The sequence below is a fragment of the Microtus oregoni genome, unplaced genomic scaffold, assembly GCF_018167655.1.
Source record: "Microtus oregoni isolate MIOR12 unplaced genomic scaffold, Mior012 000022F_ref0000154, whole genome shotgun sequence".
Taxonomy (NCBI): Eukaryota; Metazoa; Chordata; class Mammalia; order Rodentia; family Cricetidae; genus Microtus; species Microtus oregoni.
Window position 1 is genome coordinate 458,395 of NW_024543081.1, and position 13,328 is coordinate 471,722.

Below are 13,328 nucleotides of genomic sequence, written 5' to 3' on the forward strand. Positions count from 1 at the left end.
TAAGTGATCGGTGTGTGTGTGTGTGTGTGTGTGTGTGTGTATGTATGGGGCGTGGGTGTTCAGGGCACCAGCAAGCTCGTTTGTCATGAGAAGCACCGTTTTATAACAAGCCACTGCAGAGCCCCGTGAGGCCGAGAGAACGCTTCTGGAATGAAAACCCGATCAGACCCTGTGGTTTCGTCATGTTTGAATTATGTAAGCTAAGAGCAGGGCACCGAACCTTTCCTTGAGCTTCCGTCTCGCTTCCCCAAACGAAGGGTGACAGTCCCCGCCGCGCGCGGGGGCGAGGGGAGCCGCATGCCCAAGCGCACCGGCCTCTGCCAGCGCCTGCCATCGCGCGCCCCTCCGGGATTCCGGGGCCTGGGAAGCTCCGGGCGGGAGGCGGGGAGGAGGCGCCGCGAACTCGCCCCGGGTGCTGGGCCGCGCTCCCCGCGTTTGAAGTCTCCGGCGCGGCCGCTGGTTGGGCGGCGCGGGTCACGTGCGCGCGGGCAGGAGTTTCCCCGACAGCTGGAGGCTGCGTGGGATCCGGCGGCGGCGGCGGCGGCGGCGGCGGCAGCTCGCGGCGCGGCCTTCCCCGCCCCCTCGCCTCGGAGCTTCCGCCGACCCCTCTCCCCCGGGCGGCTGACAGACCGGCCGCGGCTCCGAGGCGCGCGTCGGCAGCGAGCATGGGCGACAAGAAGAGCCCCACCAGGTAGGGTACGGCGGCCCGCCGGCGGCCGCGGTCCGCGAGGCCGGTGGCGCGGCACGGGGTGGGAGGTGGGGGGGGGCGCGGCGCGCGGCTGCTGCCCACAATGGGCCTCGATGGCGGCCTGGGTCAGCGGCCGCGCTCCCCCCCCCCCCTGCGCGGCGCCGGGGGAGGGGAGGGGGGCGGGGCGGGGGTCGCGGGCCGGGCGGGGCGGGGCACGGGGGCCGGGCGCGGCCTGCCGCTGACCCCGCGCTGCGGCGTCGTGTCCGGTTGTGTCCTGCAGGCCGAAGCGGCAGCCGAAGCCCGCCTCGGATGAGGGCTACTGGGACTGCAGCGTCTGCACCTTCCGGAACAGCGCCGAGGCCTTCAAGTGCATGATGTGCGATGTGCGGAAGGGCACCTCCACCCGGTGAGTCCCGCGCGCCCGCGGCCGGCGTCCTCCCCCACCCCACTCCCAGCGCCCTCAACCCCGCGTGACGCGGGGACGGCGGGGCGGCCAGCCAGGCGGCGGCCGCGGTGGGGCGCGACCCAGCTCCGCCGTGGCTCGCGGCGGCGAAGGGGTCGGAGGCCGTAGCGCTCGCAACGACCGCTGCGGAGTATGAATGGTGCTAGGGGGTCGCTGACGGCTGCGATTCTTGTGCGCGGCCGGTGCGGTGCCCCCTCCCCAGCCTGGCACGGAGACGTCGGCCACATTGTTGTTAGTGTGCAGGGGGGTGGGGGCAGAGGGTGGAGGAAAGGCCGCGGTGTCATTCGACCCTCGGGGGGAAAAAAGTGTCTCGTTGTAGGATCGGAATAGGTTAAAGTTTCTTAGTGACGGACGTCCGGAAGGGTCAGGCCAAGGTTTTGCGTCTTGTTTTTGTTCTATTTCTGTAATATTTTGCAGTGAAGTAGTAGAGAAGCGAACTCAGGAACACGTTTTTTACTCCGAATATATGAATCTCTTGAGACGAACGATCTTTTTTTTTTTTTTTGTTAACGTGATCTTTGCCTGTTTTGAGCCTTAAATTTGTTGTGTGTCATAATTGTCTTTAAAAGATAAACACAAAGATTAAGTCTAGGAAATTCAGAATTAGTGACATTCTCCATCTGTCTGCACTTGGAGCCTTTGAATTCACTTCCTAGAATCTTTGTGATTTGTAGCAATATTTAGATAAAGTGTTTATTTTGATGCCTATGAAGCCTATTAAAATACACTTTAGCACAGTAAGAACATTGGGAAGTTTCTTGTTGCTTGAAAAAGAGTCCCTATATAATTTTGACATATTCTAAGTAGTCCAAGTTATTTCTAAAAATGACTTATCTTGGTTTTGAATGCAATTCATAGAATTTTATTAAAAATTTAAGTGTAGAGACGTGTCAGGATTTTATTGTTTCTACAATCCTAGTTGCTTTTTAACACACCTGTCTTGTAAATCTCAATAGGCTTTTACAGTAAATTCTTATTTACATTAGATAACATTTTCAGCGTTTCATGTTCATAAAAAAGCAAGTTTTAAAATACTTTGTAAGTTAAAGGAAAGGTTCTAAAAAGAGAAACTATTTGCTATTTTTGAACTCCTGTTTTAAATGTTTTGAAAAGCAGGATGTATCTTTATAAGTCTGTAAGGCTGGGAATGGGTTAGCATATATAATTGTATATCTATGTATTTATAAATAAGCAATATGTAGAACATTTGACTTTTTTGGGAGGCAGGCATTTTGAAATAGAGACAGTTACTATAATCCTAATCTCTGCTGCTATATTGCTGCTTTTTTTTTGTCCCCCGTATTCCTTTGTCACTATTAGAAAAATGCTGGAATTAGAAGGGCCTGTTTGTTTATTTGCAGGGACAGCATGGAAGGGGGGGGAGCTGGTATCCTACTCTACAGTCAGTCTTGGGGTTAGAGGTGCCCCGAGAAATAGAGTAGGTGGTGCCACTGGGAAGAGAAGCAACAGGCTGAATACCTGGCATCTGGATGGAGAGTATAGTACACAAGGGAGTTGGCTCAGAGGCCTACCTGGGGGCCCCTGACACCTTTTTTTTCACCAGTATATCTGAGCTCTTGTAGATCCAATTTTTAGTGGTGGAAACATTACTTGAGGACTCAGAGAAGCATTGTCATTTGGATTGAAACTGAAGAGGCTCTGGGCAACTCACCAGAAGTCTAAGGGACACTCTGTTCCTAAAAGTAAGTGTTCTGCACTGTGACCCTCTCGGCTTTCTCCTTCCTCTCTCTGCATTATCTCTTCTCTTTTGACTTTGGCCATAAATTGACTATAAGAGCTCTCATTTCTCTGCTTTCTGTTACCTGTCCTTCTGCTGTTTCTGAAATTGAGAGTGGAATCCACGTTCAGACAGAGCAGCAGAACACGTCATTGTTAATAAGTAGATATGATTACGTGCCGAGTATGTCCTTGTCAGGACAATAGGAAAACAATTAAAGGGCGCAGAACACAGATGAAAAACCAAAGTTTTGGTGGTTGGGAGAAATGATTCCCCGCAGTTGACATCTTTATTAGCAGTTAGAGGATTTAAAGAATAAAGCTGGCAAGGACCACAGCAGGAGTGGGTAGCTGCAGAGCCTAGGGATGCAGCTTGCCAAAGCCTTGTTTGTATGACCATTACCCGTATTTGGATCCCTTGGGTCAGAAAGGCCTCTGAACCGAATTTGTCTTATTTGCCAAGTGTGGGGTTAAGCCTAAACCATCTGAAATGTCAGGTCACTACAGAAGGTGGGTTCATGGTGTTTCTTTCAAGATTGTACTGGAATAGATATGTATTTATATATGTATACATATATCTGTAATTTTCTTTTTTTGGAGACAGGGTTTTCTGTGTATCCCTGGCTGTCCTGGAACTTGCGCTATAGACTAGGTTGGACTTGAACTCAGAGATCCACCTGCCTCTGCCTCCAGAGTGCTGGGATTACAGGCATGTGCCACCTTGACCTGGATCATGTGTAATTTTTTTTTAAGCAACTGATTGAGATGCTTTATATTAGAACAGATGGCTGTTTCCTTTGACTCATCTTCAGTAGGTTATATCATTCTGCTGATTGTGGTTATATACTTATCAAGTATGTCAGAATAAAATGTGATTGGACATAACATGTCATTTCTATTATTGAATTTCATTTTGTATTTTATAACTAGTTTAAATTTGTGTAGTTCTTTAAAAAATCTAGAATATGCATAAGAAGATAGTTCAAGGATCTTAAATTTCTATATTATGCTTTTATGTTAACAGTGATAGAGATCAAAAAGACAGTTTTCCTTTGAGTTGGCTTTGCCCTGAAGTTCAGGCTAACCTTGAACTCACAGCATTCCTCTTGTCTTAGCCTCTTGAGTGCTAGGAATACCGGCATGAGCCCCCTCAGACAGGGAGTATTTTAAAAGGAAACAAATAAATAAAACCAAATCCCAAAAAACAGGCACTACGTTGTCAGAGGTGCTGCCTAGTCTCCTATATAGCTGGCTGTTTTAAAGTAAGTATTATAATAAAAACTTGGAGACTTCAGGAAATGAACTGTTCAGTAGTAAGGAAGTATTAAGAAAGGTAATAGAAAGGAAAGTGTTTAAGTATTACCTTGGAAGGTATTAACTGCTGGATGATTGAATTAAGATGAATATCTTCATGTAGGAATGGACAATTTCTTGCTTAATTTGGATAGCAGATAGTTAGAAGTAAAAGTGACAAAGTCATTTACTTTGGTATGAACTGTTGTCTTAATGCTAGTTCGTAAGTCATCCTAGTCCTACAGGCATTCAGGCATGCCTGGTAATGTAATTTTTCAGGGTAGGTGTCTTCTTGGTCTCATTTTGGGGAGATATGAAGATGTCACAGTAGAAAAGTGCTGGTTTTTATGGTGGGCAGGAGTCTGATAACTCCATGTCTCATTTGAGCTTTGCACCAAGTTTCTCTAGTGTCTTTGATTGTACAGATCTGAGATAGGTACTCCCTGTAGTGAGGAAATTGTAGTTTCTTTGCTTTTGTTAGTGTTTTGTGGGTGAGAAACACTTTGGGCTTTATATAATTTTGTAGTAAGGGGCTAGAAAGGTGGTTTATCAATTAAGAGCACAGGTGCTTTTCCAGAGGACCTAGGTTCCATTCCCAGAACTCATTTGGCAGCTCATAACCTTCTGTAACTCCAGTCTTAGAGGCTCTGATGGCCTCGTCTGGTCTCTGTTAGTAACAGGCACATACACGATATATAGATATAAATGCAGGCAAAACACTCAGAAAATAAATAAAAAATAAATTCTTTATGTGAGGTATTATATTTTTAGTGTGATGGAAGAGATAAAATTACCTATTAAAATATGTATACTTTATAGCTAACACAGTATTATGGTTAGGAGTTGACTCTTGGTAAAAGGTTATTTCAGCTTCTATAAAGTAGGAATAAACTATAAAGTACACATCTGAAGAAATTCTATAGCAACCACCTGTATCAGGTGAAAGTGTTTACAGTGTAGCTATTATCTGTCACAGTGGCTTTCTGTTTGTTAGTTTGAGGTTTGGTACCAGTTTTTTATAGACACTTGGTATAGAAATAAAAGAAGCAAAACAAGGGCCATCTAATGGTCTGGGTTTTCTGTTGAAACACACAGTTTCTTATCCTCCACTACTTGAAGAACACTTTCACTTGTTATTTAGGTACTTATTCTCAAGGGCTTATCCTCTGTTTATCTTAGGTTAAAGAACTCATACAAATTCGTTGTTTAGTAGGGAAATTGTGAAGGGGATTAAGTGTTTGGATTGTATCTAGTAATAATTTTCAGAATGCGGAAGGAGGAACCTTCTTATTTTATAATAGTTAATCTGTGATGTCCAAGCTGTTTTCCTAACAGCACTGAGCTGTTGTTCATCATTCTCACTGTTAACTGTGTGGTGAAATGTGAAAATGTTCGTTTCAGTGTGAGTCAAAGCAGAACCGCATGCCATTGTAGTCAGTGTGCCCTTCCCCACCCTCTGCTGAAAACCCACCCAAGAAGCAGGTAACGGGTAGTCTGACAAAACGGGAAGCACATGTGTAGCTCTTCTGCTGGAGACAAAGGAAGATGCTTGTGCTGCCTCTGGTGCAAGTCCAACTTGCTGTTTTCACTTACGTGAAGGGCTGCTTTCACTTTAAAGGCAACCTGGACGATCATAATTATTCAGATGTGAGTCTTTCACAGGTATTTTCTGAAAGTAAGCGCAGTGAGTTTGTCTCTGTCAAGAGAAAATTTGATGGTGTTTTTTTTATTAGTGATATAAGCCAAGTGAAAACCCATAATCAAAATAATGAGCTTTGGTACTTCTGAATATTCAAAAGTTTTTGTATACAGCCCTTTTACGTTTTGCTTTTCTCCATATTTTTTTGTCTGGTAAGATAAGTAATGATATCAGTGAATGTAATTTCTGGTATTTTCTTGAACTGTCTCCATATTTGGAAGATCAGTATAACTTGGTGAACTTTTTTTCCCTGATAATCAATGCAATATGGTGTTAAAGAGCCATACGTGGATAATCAAAGTACAAAATAGACAGATTTTTGAGGAAATATCTTGAAAACTTAGTTGATGGTGCTTTTAGGTTTTCCATTGCAACTAACTTTAAGAAACAACTACTGGGGCTGAAGAGATGGCTCAGCAGTTAAGAGCACTGGCTGTTCTAGAGGATCCAGGTCCAACTCCCAGCACAAGTGTCTAACTTCATTGCAGGGGAAGCCAGCATTTTTGCACCTACATACATGTAGGAAAAACACAAATGCATACAATAAAAAGAAAAAGAAATAACTACTTGGTAAACAGAAGATTTATAATTCCTTGAAGAAGCAGAGTTGAGACTGAGTGTGGTGGCACATGCTTTCTGGTCTAGTGCTTTGGAAGTAGCCAGGGGACATTGCAAGTTTGAGGTCAGCCTGGGCTATGAAGTAAGACACTGTCGTCTTCTTCTTCTTCTTCTTTTTTTTTTTTTAAAGAAAAAACAACTTCTTCTTTTACATATGTTTTGGAGCCTAAATATATTTCATGTTCTTAGACCAAGATAATGTAGTGCAAGAAATTAAATGCATGGACAGGTATGACAGAACACACTTTGGTTAAGCGGATGTGGGAAGCGTGCCAAAAAAAAAATCACTATACACAAACTTATCTTTATTTTGGAAAATGCAGAGGTTCTTTCTCCTTATAAAGAATATATCATTTAATTAAAATGCGATGTGTTTAAACATAAACTAGCATCTGGACATAGAATGCAAGGTCTCGTCAGTGGTAAAGCAAGTGCTCTGTCACTGAGCTTGGTCTGTTTTTATTTCCAAACAATATACATAGAAGAGAACACATAAACAGGGCTGAAAGATGGCCCAGAACTTAAGAGTGCTCTGCTGCTCTTCCAGAGAATCAAGATTGGATTCCCAGCACCTACATGGCTGCTAATAAGGGATCCGGTGACCTCTTCTGCATGTGGAGCATATACATGTATGCAGTCAAACACTCATAAAATAAAAATAAATGAATATTTACAAAGTCCATGTAAATGTAGCTTTTGAGAGTGTGACAAAATCCTGAGACCAAAAACTGAACTGCTGGCCCATAGCTTTACAGGCCTGTGTTTCCTGCATAGGAGGCTGACTTGAGCAGATATTCGTTGTACTTCCTGTTTAGTCTAATAAATGATGGTCTGCCTTAACTGCTAAAACTTGTTGACTTTACTTTAGTCTTCTTTGAAGTGTCACCTTCTTGGTCTTGCGTGTTGGTGGCTTTTGTTTTTGAATTAAAATATTTCTTTGATATCACCAACACTCCTTTATTCCTAGAAAGTCTCTGAAATTAATTTTTAACCTAGTCATATTTGACTTTTCTATATTCTTTACCTTGTATGTGTCATAAACATTTTCTAGGACCTAAGCTAGAAACAATCATTGTCTTAACCTTGTCTCAAACTTACTTTTATTTTTCATGTACAATCTTCCATGGCTTGTCTCTCATTTCTGTTATTACAGTTCAGAATCCTATGCCATTTTTTCCATGAGATAATGTGATATTAGACTAATTGATCTCTTTCTCAAAATGCTGCACACATCTTTTACAAAACCTACACTGATGCTGGTCCTTGTATGTTTAAAAAAATTGGCAACTAAATAAACGATGAGTGCCAAAGCATGGCGCTCAGCTATCCGTGCTGTTCTCAGCAGTCCTGATTCTGTTCGCCTCGGGGAGAGAGGCAATAACTGACCAAAGACACGATTCTACAGCTAGCTGGGCAAACCAGTAGAGGAGCATGCACCCCCAAGAAGAGACCCCCCTCTACCAGGTGTTTGTATATTTTCACACAGGAGAAGGGTGGCTTGCGAATCTTTGATTCCTGGACTGTCGCCCCTTCAGTTAGGAAAGTCTTGTGCAGCCGCACTGATTTCAGGATGGCAGTGGCTGGAGAACAGAGTTCCTCAACATTCTACTTTGTCCTCTGTCTCTTAGATCTCATTCCTTGTGCTCCCCTTTCCACATGATCCCTGAGCCTTGATGTCATTTTCTCTTATTTAGGGTGGAGCATTGAGCTATTATTCATGGTAAGTGTCACTTATCCTCAGCACTTTGACTGCTGATGAGTCTCTGCAGAAATCTGACCCTACAAAAAGATGGTTTTTTGACCAGGGCCAACAGCAGTCATAATCCATGGTCGTAAACATAAAAGGCAGGTTGATGGGGGCACATCATATCCATTTAGCAAAACCACAGCAGTAGCTTCTCCATAGGTTTTATGACCTCTCAGCCATGGGTCCCTATCCTGACTTATAGTTCCAAACCTAAGTTTCTTCACTGGAGCAGGCCTTGGAAGGTGGTTGAGTGTTCTCTTATCAGTCATGACACTTCTGCATCTGTGGGCACAGCTTGCCTGGCATAGTGATGGTGCTAGCATGCAGGATACATTGCTGAGTAAGACCTTGGGCAACAATTCTTTAGCAGCCTTTGTAGTACCTGTCTGTACTACAAATCATAGCTAGTCGGGAGTATGCTTTGGACTCAGCCTATCCTGATTCCCCATGTCCTGCAACCAAAGTTCTTGATGTTTTCAGTAGTAGAGTCTTAACATCTAGTTTAGCATACAACTTACAGCACCAGCCTTTTTGATTTGTGTAGCTTCAGTGATCCTCCTAGCCTGGCACTAGAATTTTTATCCAGTAACCTTGTGACTTCCACAAGTGCTTTTTTTTCATCCATGCAGGGTACCTTCATGAAAATTCTTAACCATGGTTTTAAAGTTTGTAGGCATAGACAGTTGTGGATATTTTTCAGTTTCCTTATTACTGGCACCTGATTCAGCCATAAACTCAAGAATTTTGTAGTGTCCATGGCCCATGTGCCTTATGTGAATTGATTTTCTCATTTGTGCTCTTTTAGTTGCTCTTCCATGTTTTCAAGATTCTTTTCTAAATCTGTGTGACATTCAGACTTTATGTAATTGAAGCGAGGCAAGTGCCAGTGGGTCTTCAGCTGCTAATAGGAAGAAAACATGGGCAGCAGGGTCCAGAACAGCATGAAAGATCCCATCACTTGCATCAGTTTTCTCAAGAGTAGTTTTGGATAGAGCAGCTCCATAGGTAATATTACTTATTTTCCTCTAACCCATGGTCATGGATGAACTCCCTGTGTCTTGTGCATCCCCACTCCTTGTCCCTGTCCAGGTTTGCTTTTCTGTTGCTGAGATAAAACACTGACCAAAAGCAGCTTGGGACAAAAAGGATTATTATGTCTTACATAGTATAGTCTATCATTGAGGGAACTGGAGGTAGGAACCTGGAAGAAAACTGCTTGCTTGTTGGCTCCCGGTGACTTGCTCCACTACTTAGCTTATAACCTAGGACCTCTGCCCAGGGATGGCACTGCTCACAGTGGATTGGGCCCTCTGATGCCAATTAGCAACTAAGAAAATGCCTCACAGACATGCCCACAGCCAGTCTGATACAGGCAATTCTTTAATTGAGGTCTCTCCTCTCAGGTGTGTATCAGGTGGGCTACTGAGGCTAACTGACACCTCCCATTCCCCAGGGGCGAGGTAGGGCTAGATCTAGTGCCTCAGGAGGTGTGCTTTTGCTTACTCCACAGGCTCTAAGCAGGCAGTACTACTGCTAGCTGCTGCTTTCTCATTGGCTACACCTGAGTGTTGAAAGATCCCAAACTGGGAGAGCAGTTTGTACTTCCCAGGGTGGTTGAGTACATAGAATACTCTGGGAACAATTGCCCACCCCTGGAACAAGTTTACTCTTTTTTAACCCTTTGTACCTTTACTGAAGCTTCCCAGAGGCTCACAAGTACTCAATTTGGTTATTAGCATTTCTCCTAGAAACTAGCCTATCACACATGTCTTTGAGTGGCCATCATGACAGGCCTTCTTGACTGCTTTAGCACTTTTAATTTTTTCTTTCATTTACAAATGTATTTTATGTGTATGGGTGTCTGTCGTGTCTGCATGTATCACATGTGTGCAGTACTTTCAGAGGCCTGAAGAGAGTGTCAGATTCTCTGGGACTAGAGCTATAGAAGTTTCCATGTGGAAATTGAACCTGGGTCCCCTGGAAGAGTAACCAGTGCTCTTAACTGCTAAGCTATCATTCCAGCACTATCTTCACCACCTTTGGAGCCTGATTTTTATGCTGATTTAGGTCACTTAGATTCTCTCAGTGTTCATGTACCTGGTAGAGACCATCTCACTAAGGAGCTCAACAGGCACTGAGGCTTTGGCATGGGGCCAAACTTAGTGAGCCCAGTCCTAGGAAGATCTCAGTCGACAGTCACAACTTCTGTGATTTCAAAGATGGCAATGGCCATTTCAGGTGTGGACAACAGAGTTCTATAACATCAAATCCGTAGTAAGTCATTCCTAAATTATTTTCCTAGCCTCACTTCCTGCCGTGTATATGTCTCAGTTAGGATCACTATTGCTGTGATGAAACGCGATGACCAAAGCAAGTCGGGGAGGAAAGGGTTTATTTGGCTTGCTCTTCGACATCATTATCTATCATTGAAGGAAGTCAGAACAGGAACTCAAACTGGGAGGAATCTGGAGGTAGGAGCTGATACAGAGGCCATGGAAGAGTGCTTCTTACTGGCTTGTTCTCCACGGGTTGCTCAGTCTGCTTGCTCGCTTGCTTGTGCGTGCTCTTTTTCTTTGTTTCTTTGAGACAGGGTTTCTCTGTAGCTTTGGGGCCTGTCCTGGAACTTGCTCTGTAGATCTGGCGAGCCTTGAACTCACAGAGATCCGCCTGTCTTTGCCTCCCGTGTGCAAGGATTTAAAGCATATGCCACCACTGCCCGGCTTCAGCCTGTTTTCTTATAGAACCCAGGACCCACGTGTCCAGAGGTAGGTCCATTACAATAAGCTGGGCCCTCCCACATCAATCCCTAATTAAGAAAATGCCCTACAAGTTTGCCTATAGCCCGATCTAATGGTAGCATCTCTCAACTGAGGCTCCCTTCTCTCCAGTGATTCTAGCTTGTGTAAAATTGTCGAGGCAGCACAAATATCTTAATCAGTTCTGTGAGGTGTCACTGAAGTATTCTCAGCTGGTACTGCTGAAGAACACTTTACCCTTTCCCACACTGAAATTTGTGAGAGTGTGGTTGTGCTGTGTAATTATTCCTAGTGAATCATCAAAATGCAGTAAAATTATTGAGATGTTTATCTGCTCTCTAGGGCAGATAATGTTTTATTCATTTCGGTCCTCCCAAACTAGGAAAGCACCTGGAGCATTCTACATATTTAAATGTTTCCAATTAACATTTCTTTAATTTTTCTTGTTTCTCTATGACTAATGAGTTTTCCAAACATTTTTAAGATCACGTTTAAAAGGTTTTTATCAGATTATTTAGTTCATAAGTTTCTATTGTCTTCATAATAAGGATGATATTGTATAGAAAACCTTAATGTTTAAAAAATTCTCTGACTTATTGGTGTGTGTGTCCACATGGAGGTTAGAAGAGAACCATTGAGAATTGGTTCTTTTCTTATCTGTTGATAACTCAGGCATCAGGCTTGCCCAACAGTGACCTGTACTTGCTAAGCTATCCTGTAGGTTCTCCCTTAGTATTTTAAAGGGTAGTTTGGAAAGTTACTATTATTTATGATCTCATTTGCAATATTTGGGGTCTTATTATTCAGTTTCTGAAAATTATATAGTCTGGATCTAGGTATGGTGCCACATGTCTTTAATCCTAGCACTTGGAAGGCAGAGGCAGAAGGCTCTCTGTAAGTTTGAGGCTGGCCTAATTTATATAGCATGTTCCAGAACAGCCAGAGATATGAGGAGAGACTCTCTCAAACAACAACAACAAACAAAACCCAAACCTAACAACCAAACAAAAAATTATGTAGACTAAAAATGACAACAGTAAAATTATGACATTTTTTTGAAATGTATTATGTTCCTTGACTAAATTTTAAGTTCCTGAGTGACTTCTTCAATTTAAGGTATTTGTTCATTGGGCGGGGGGGGGGGGGGTGTGAGGATGTCCATGGGGAACTGGAGAGGTGGCAGTGGTTAAGAGCATTTGTTGCTCTTGCAGAAGAACTGGATTCCGTTCCTGGCACTCACACCATCCGTAATTCAAGTTCTAGGGAATCTGGTGTCCTTTTCTGACCTTCTTGGCACTAAGCCTTTATGTGGTGCAAATACATACATGCAGTCAAAACAAATAGCATTAAGTAGTAAGTGGTGGCTTTCACTGTTCTGGAAGACATGTCAACAGCTTCTTGTTGCCAGGTTAGTTTGAATGACCATTTTTCCTACTATTTTTGGTTCACTTTGGTCACATTCCCTTCCTAGGTAGCCTTCCATTTGCCTTAATCTAGTCTCTGTGGTTGGGAAGGAGGAGTATCTAGTCACAGCACGGTACCAGAGCCAGATAGATATTCAGCAGGTTTTCTGGCCGCTGCTTGGTCTCTTTATTCTTTCTTCTTTGGTAGAGAGTTTATAAAACTAGTTGAAACGTCACTTTACTGTGTCTCAGGGTTACCTAGAGTGCTATTACACTTAGTCACTTAGTGGGAATGCAACATTGGGGTGTCAGCTGTCATTCTAGGCCTTTTTGTTTTGTTTTGTTTCGTTTTTTGAGACAGGGTTTCTCTGTATAGCCCTTGCTGTCCTGGAACTAGCTCTGTAGACCAGGCTGGCTTCAAACTCACGGAAATTCACCTGCCTTTGCCTCCCCAGTGCTGGAATTAAAGGTGTGCATCACCACTACCCTGCTCATTCAAAGATTTTAAACCAAAAGTTTCTTCTAAATCCTTTAATGAAACCTTTGGTTTAAAACTCATATTTTCCTTAAATTATTCCATTTAAAGTTTGTAATAAAATTATGTTCTTATGATTTTTAAAGAAAGTATTCATTTAACCAAATATTTGTTGAACTTCTAGTGTTTTGATTCTTAAGATTTCTAGTCTTCCTATTGTTACATAAGTTGTTCTATCATTGACAATCATCTACTTTAAAAGATTCTGTAGACATTTGATAATACTGTTTATTTTAGAAAATTGTAGAACTATGATTTTAGGGTTGGCAGGGATCTTTCAGGAGCCTTGAATGCATTCTCATTTCCTGGGACATGCTAGTTTTGATTGCTTGATCTCCAGGAGGTCTCAGGCAGTCTTCAGAGGAAAGACTCAGAGATTTGTGGTAGGA

The 13,328-nt window shown here is 43.2% G+C and overlaps 1 protein-coding gene across 1 annotated transcript in view; it reads left to right on the forward strand.

Annotated features, from left to right (window-relative positions):
* The first annotated feature begins 205 nt into the window (after positions 1 to 205).
* Positions 206 to 13,328, forward strand: part of Yaf2 (YY1 associated factor 2) — a 64,430-nt gene continuing 51,307 nt past the window's right edge. Inside the window, 2 exon segments of the mRNA XM_041672047.1 lie at positions 206 to 691; positions 969 to 1,094. Of these exon segments, the coding sequence (XP_041527981.1) occupies positions 666 to 691; positions 969 to 1,094 (152 nt within the window). The 5' untranslated portion in view covers positions 206 to 665.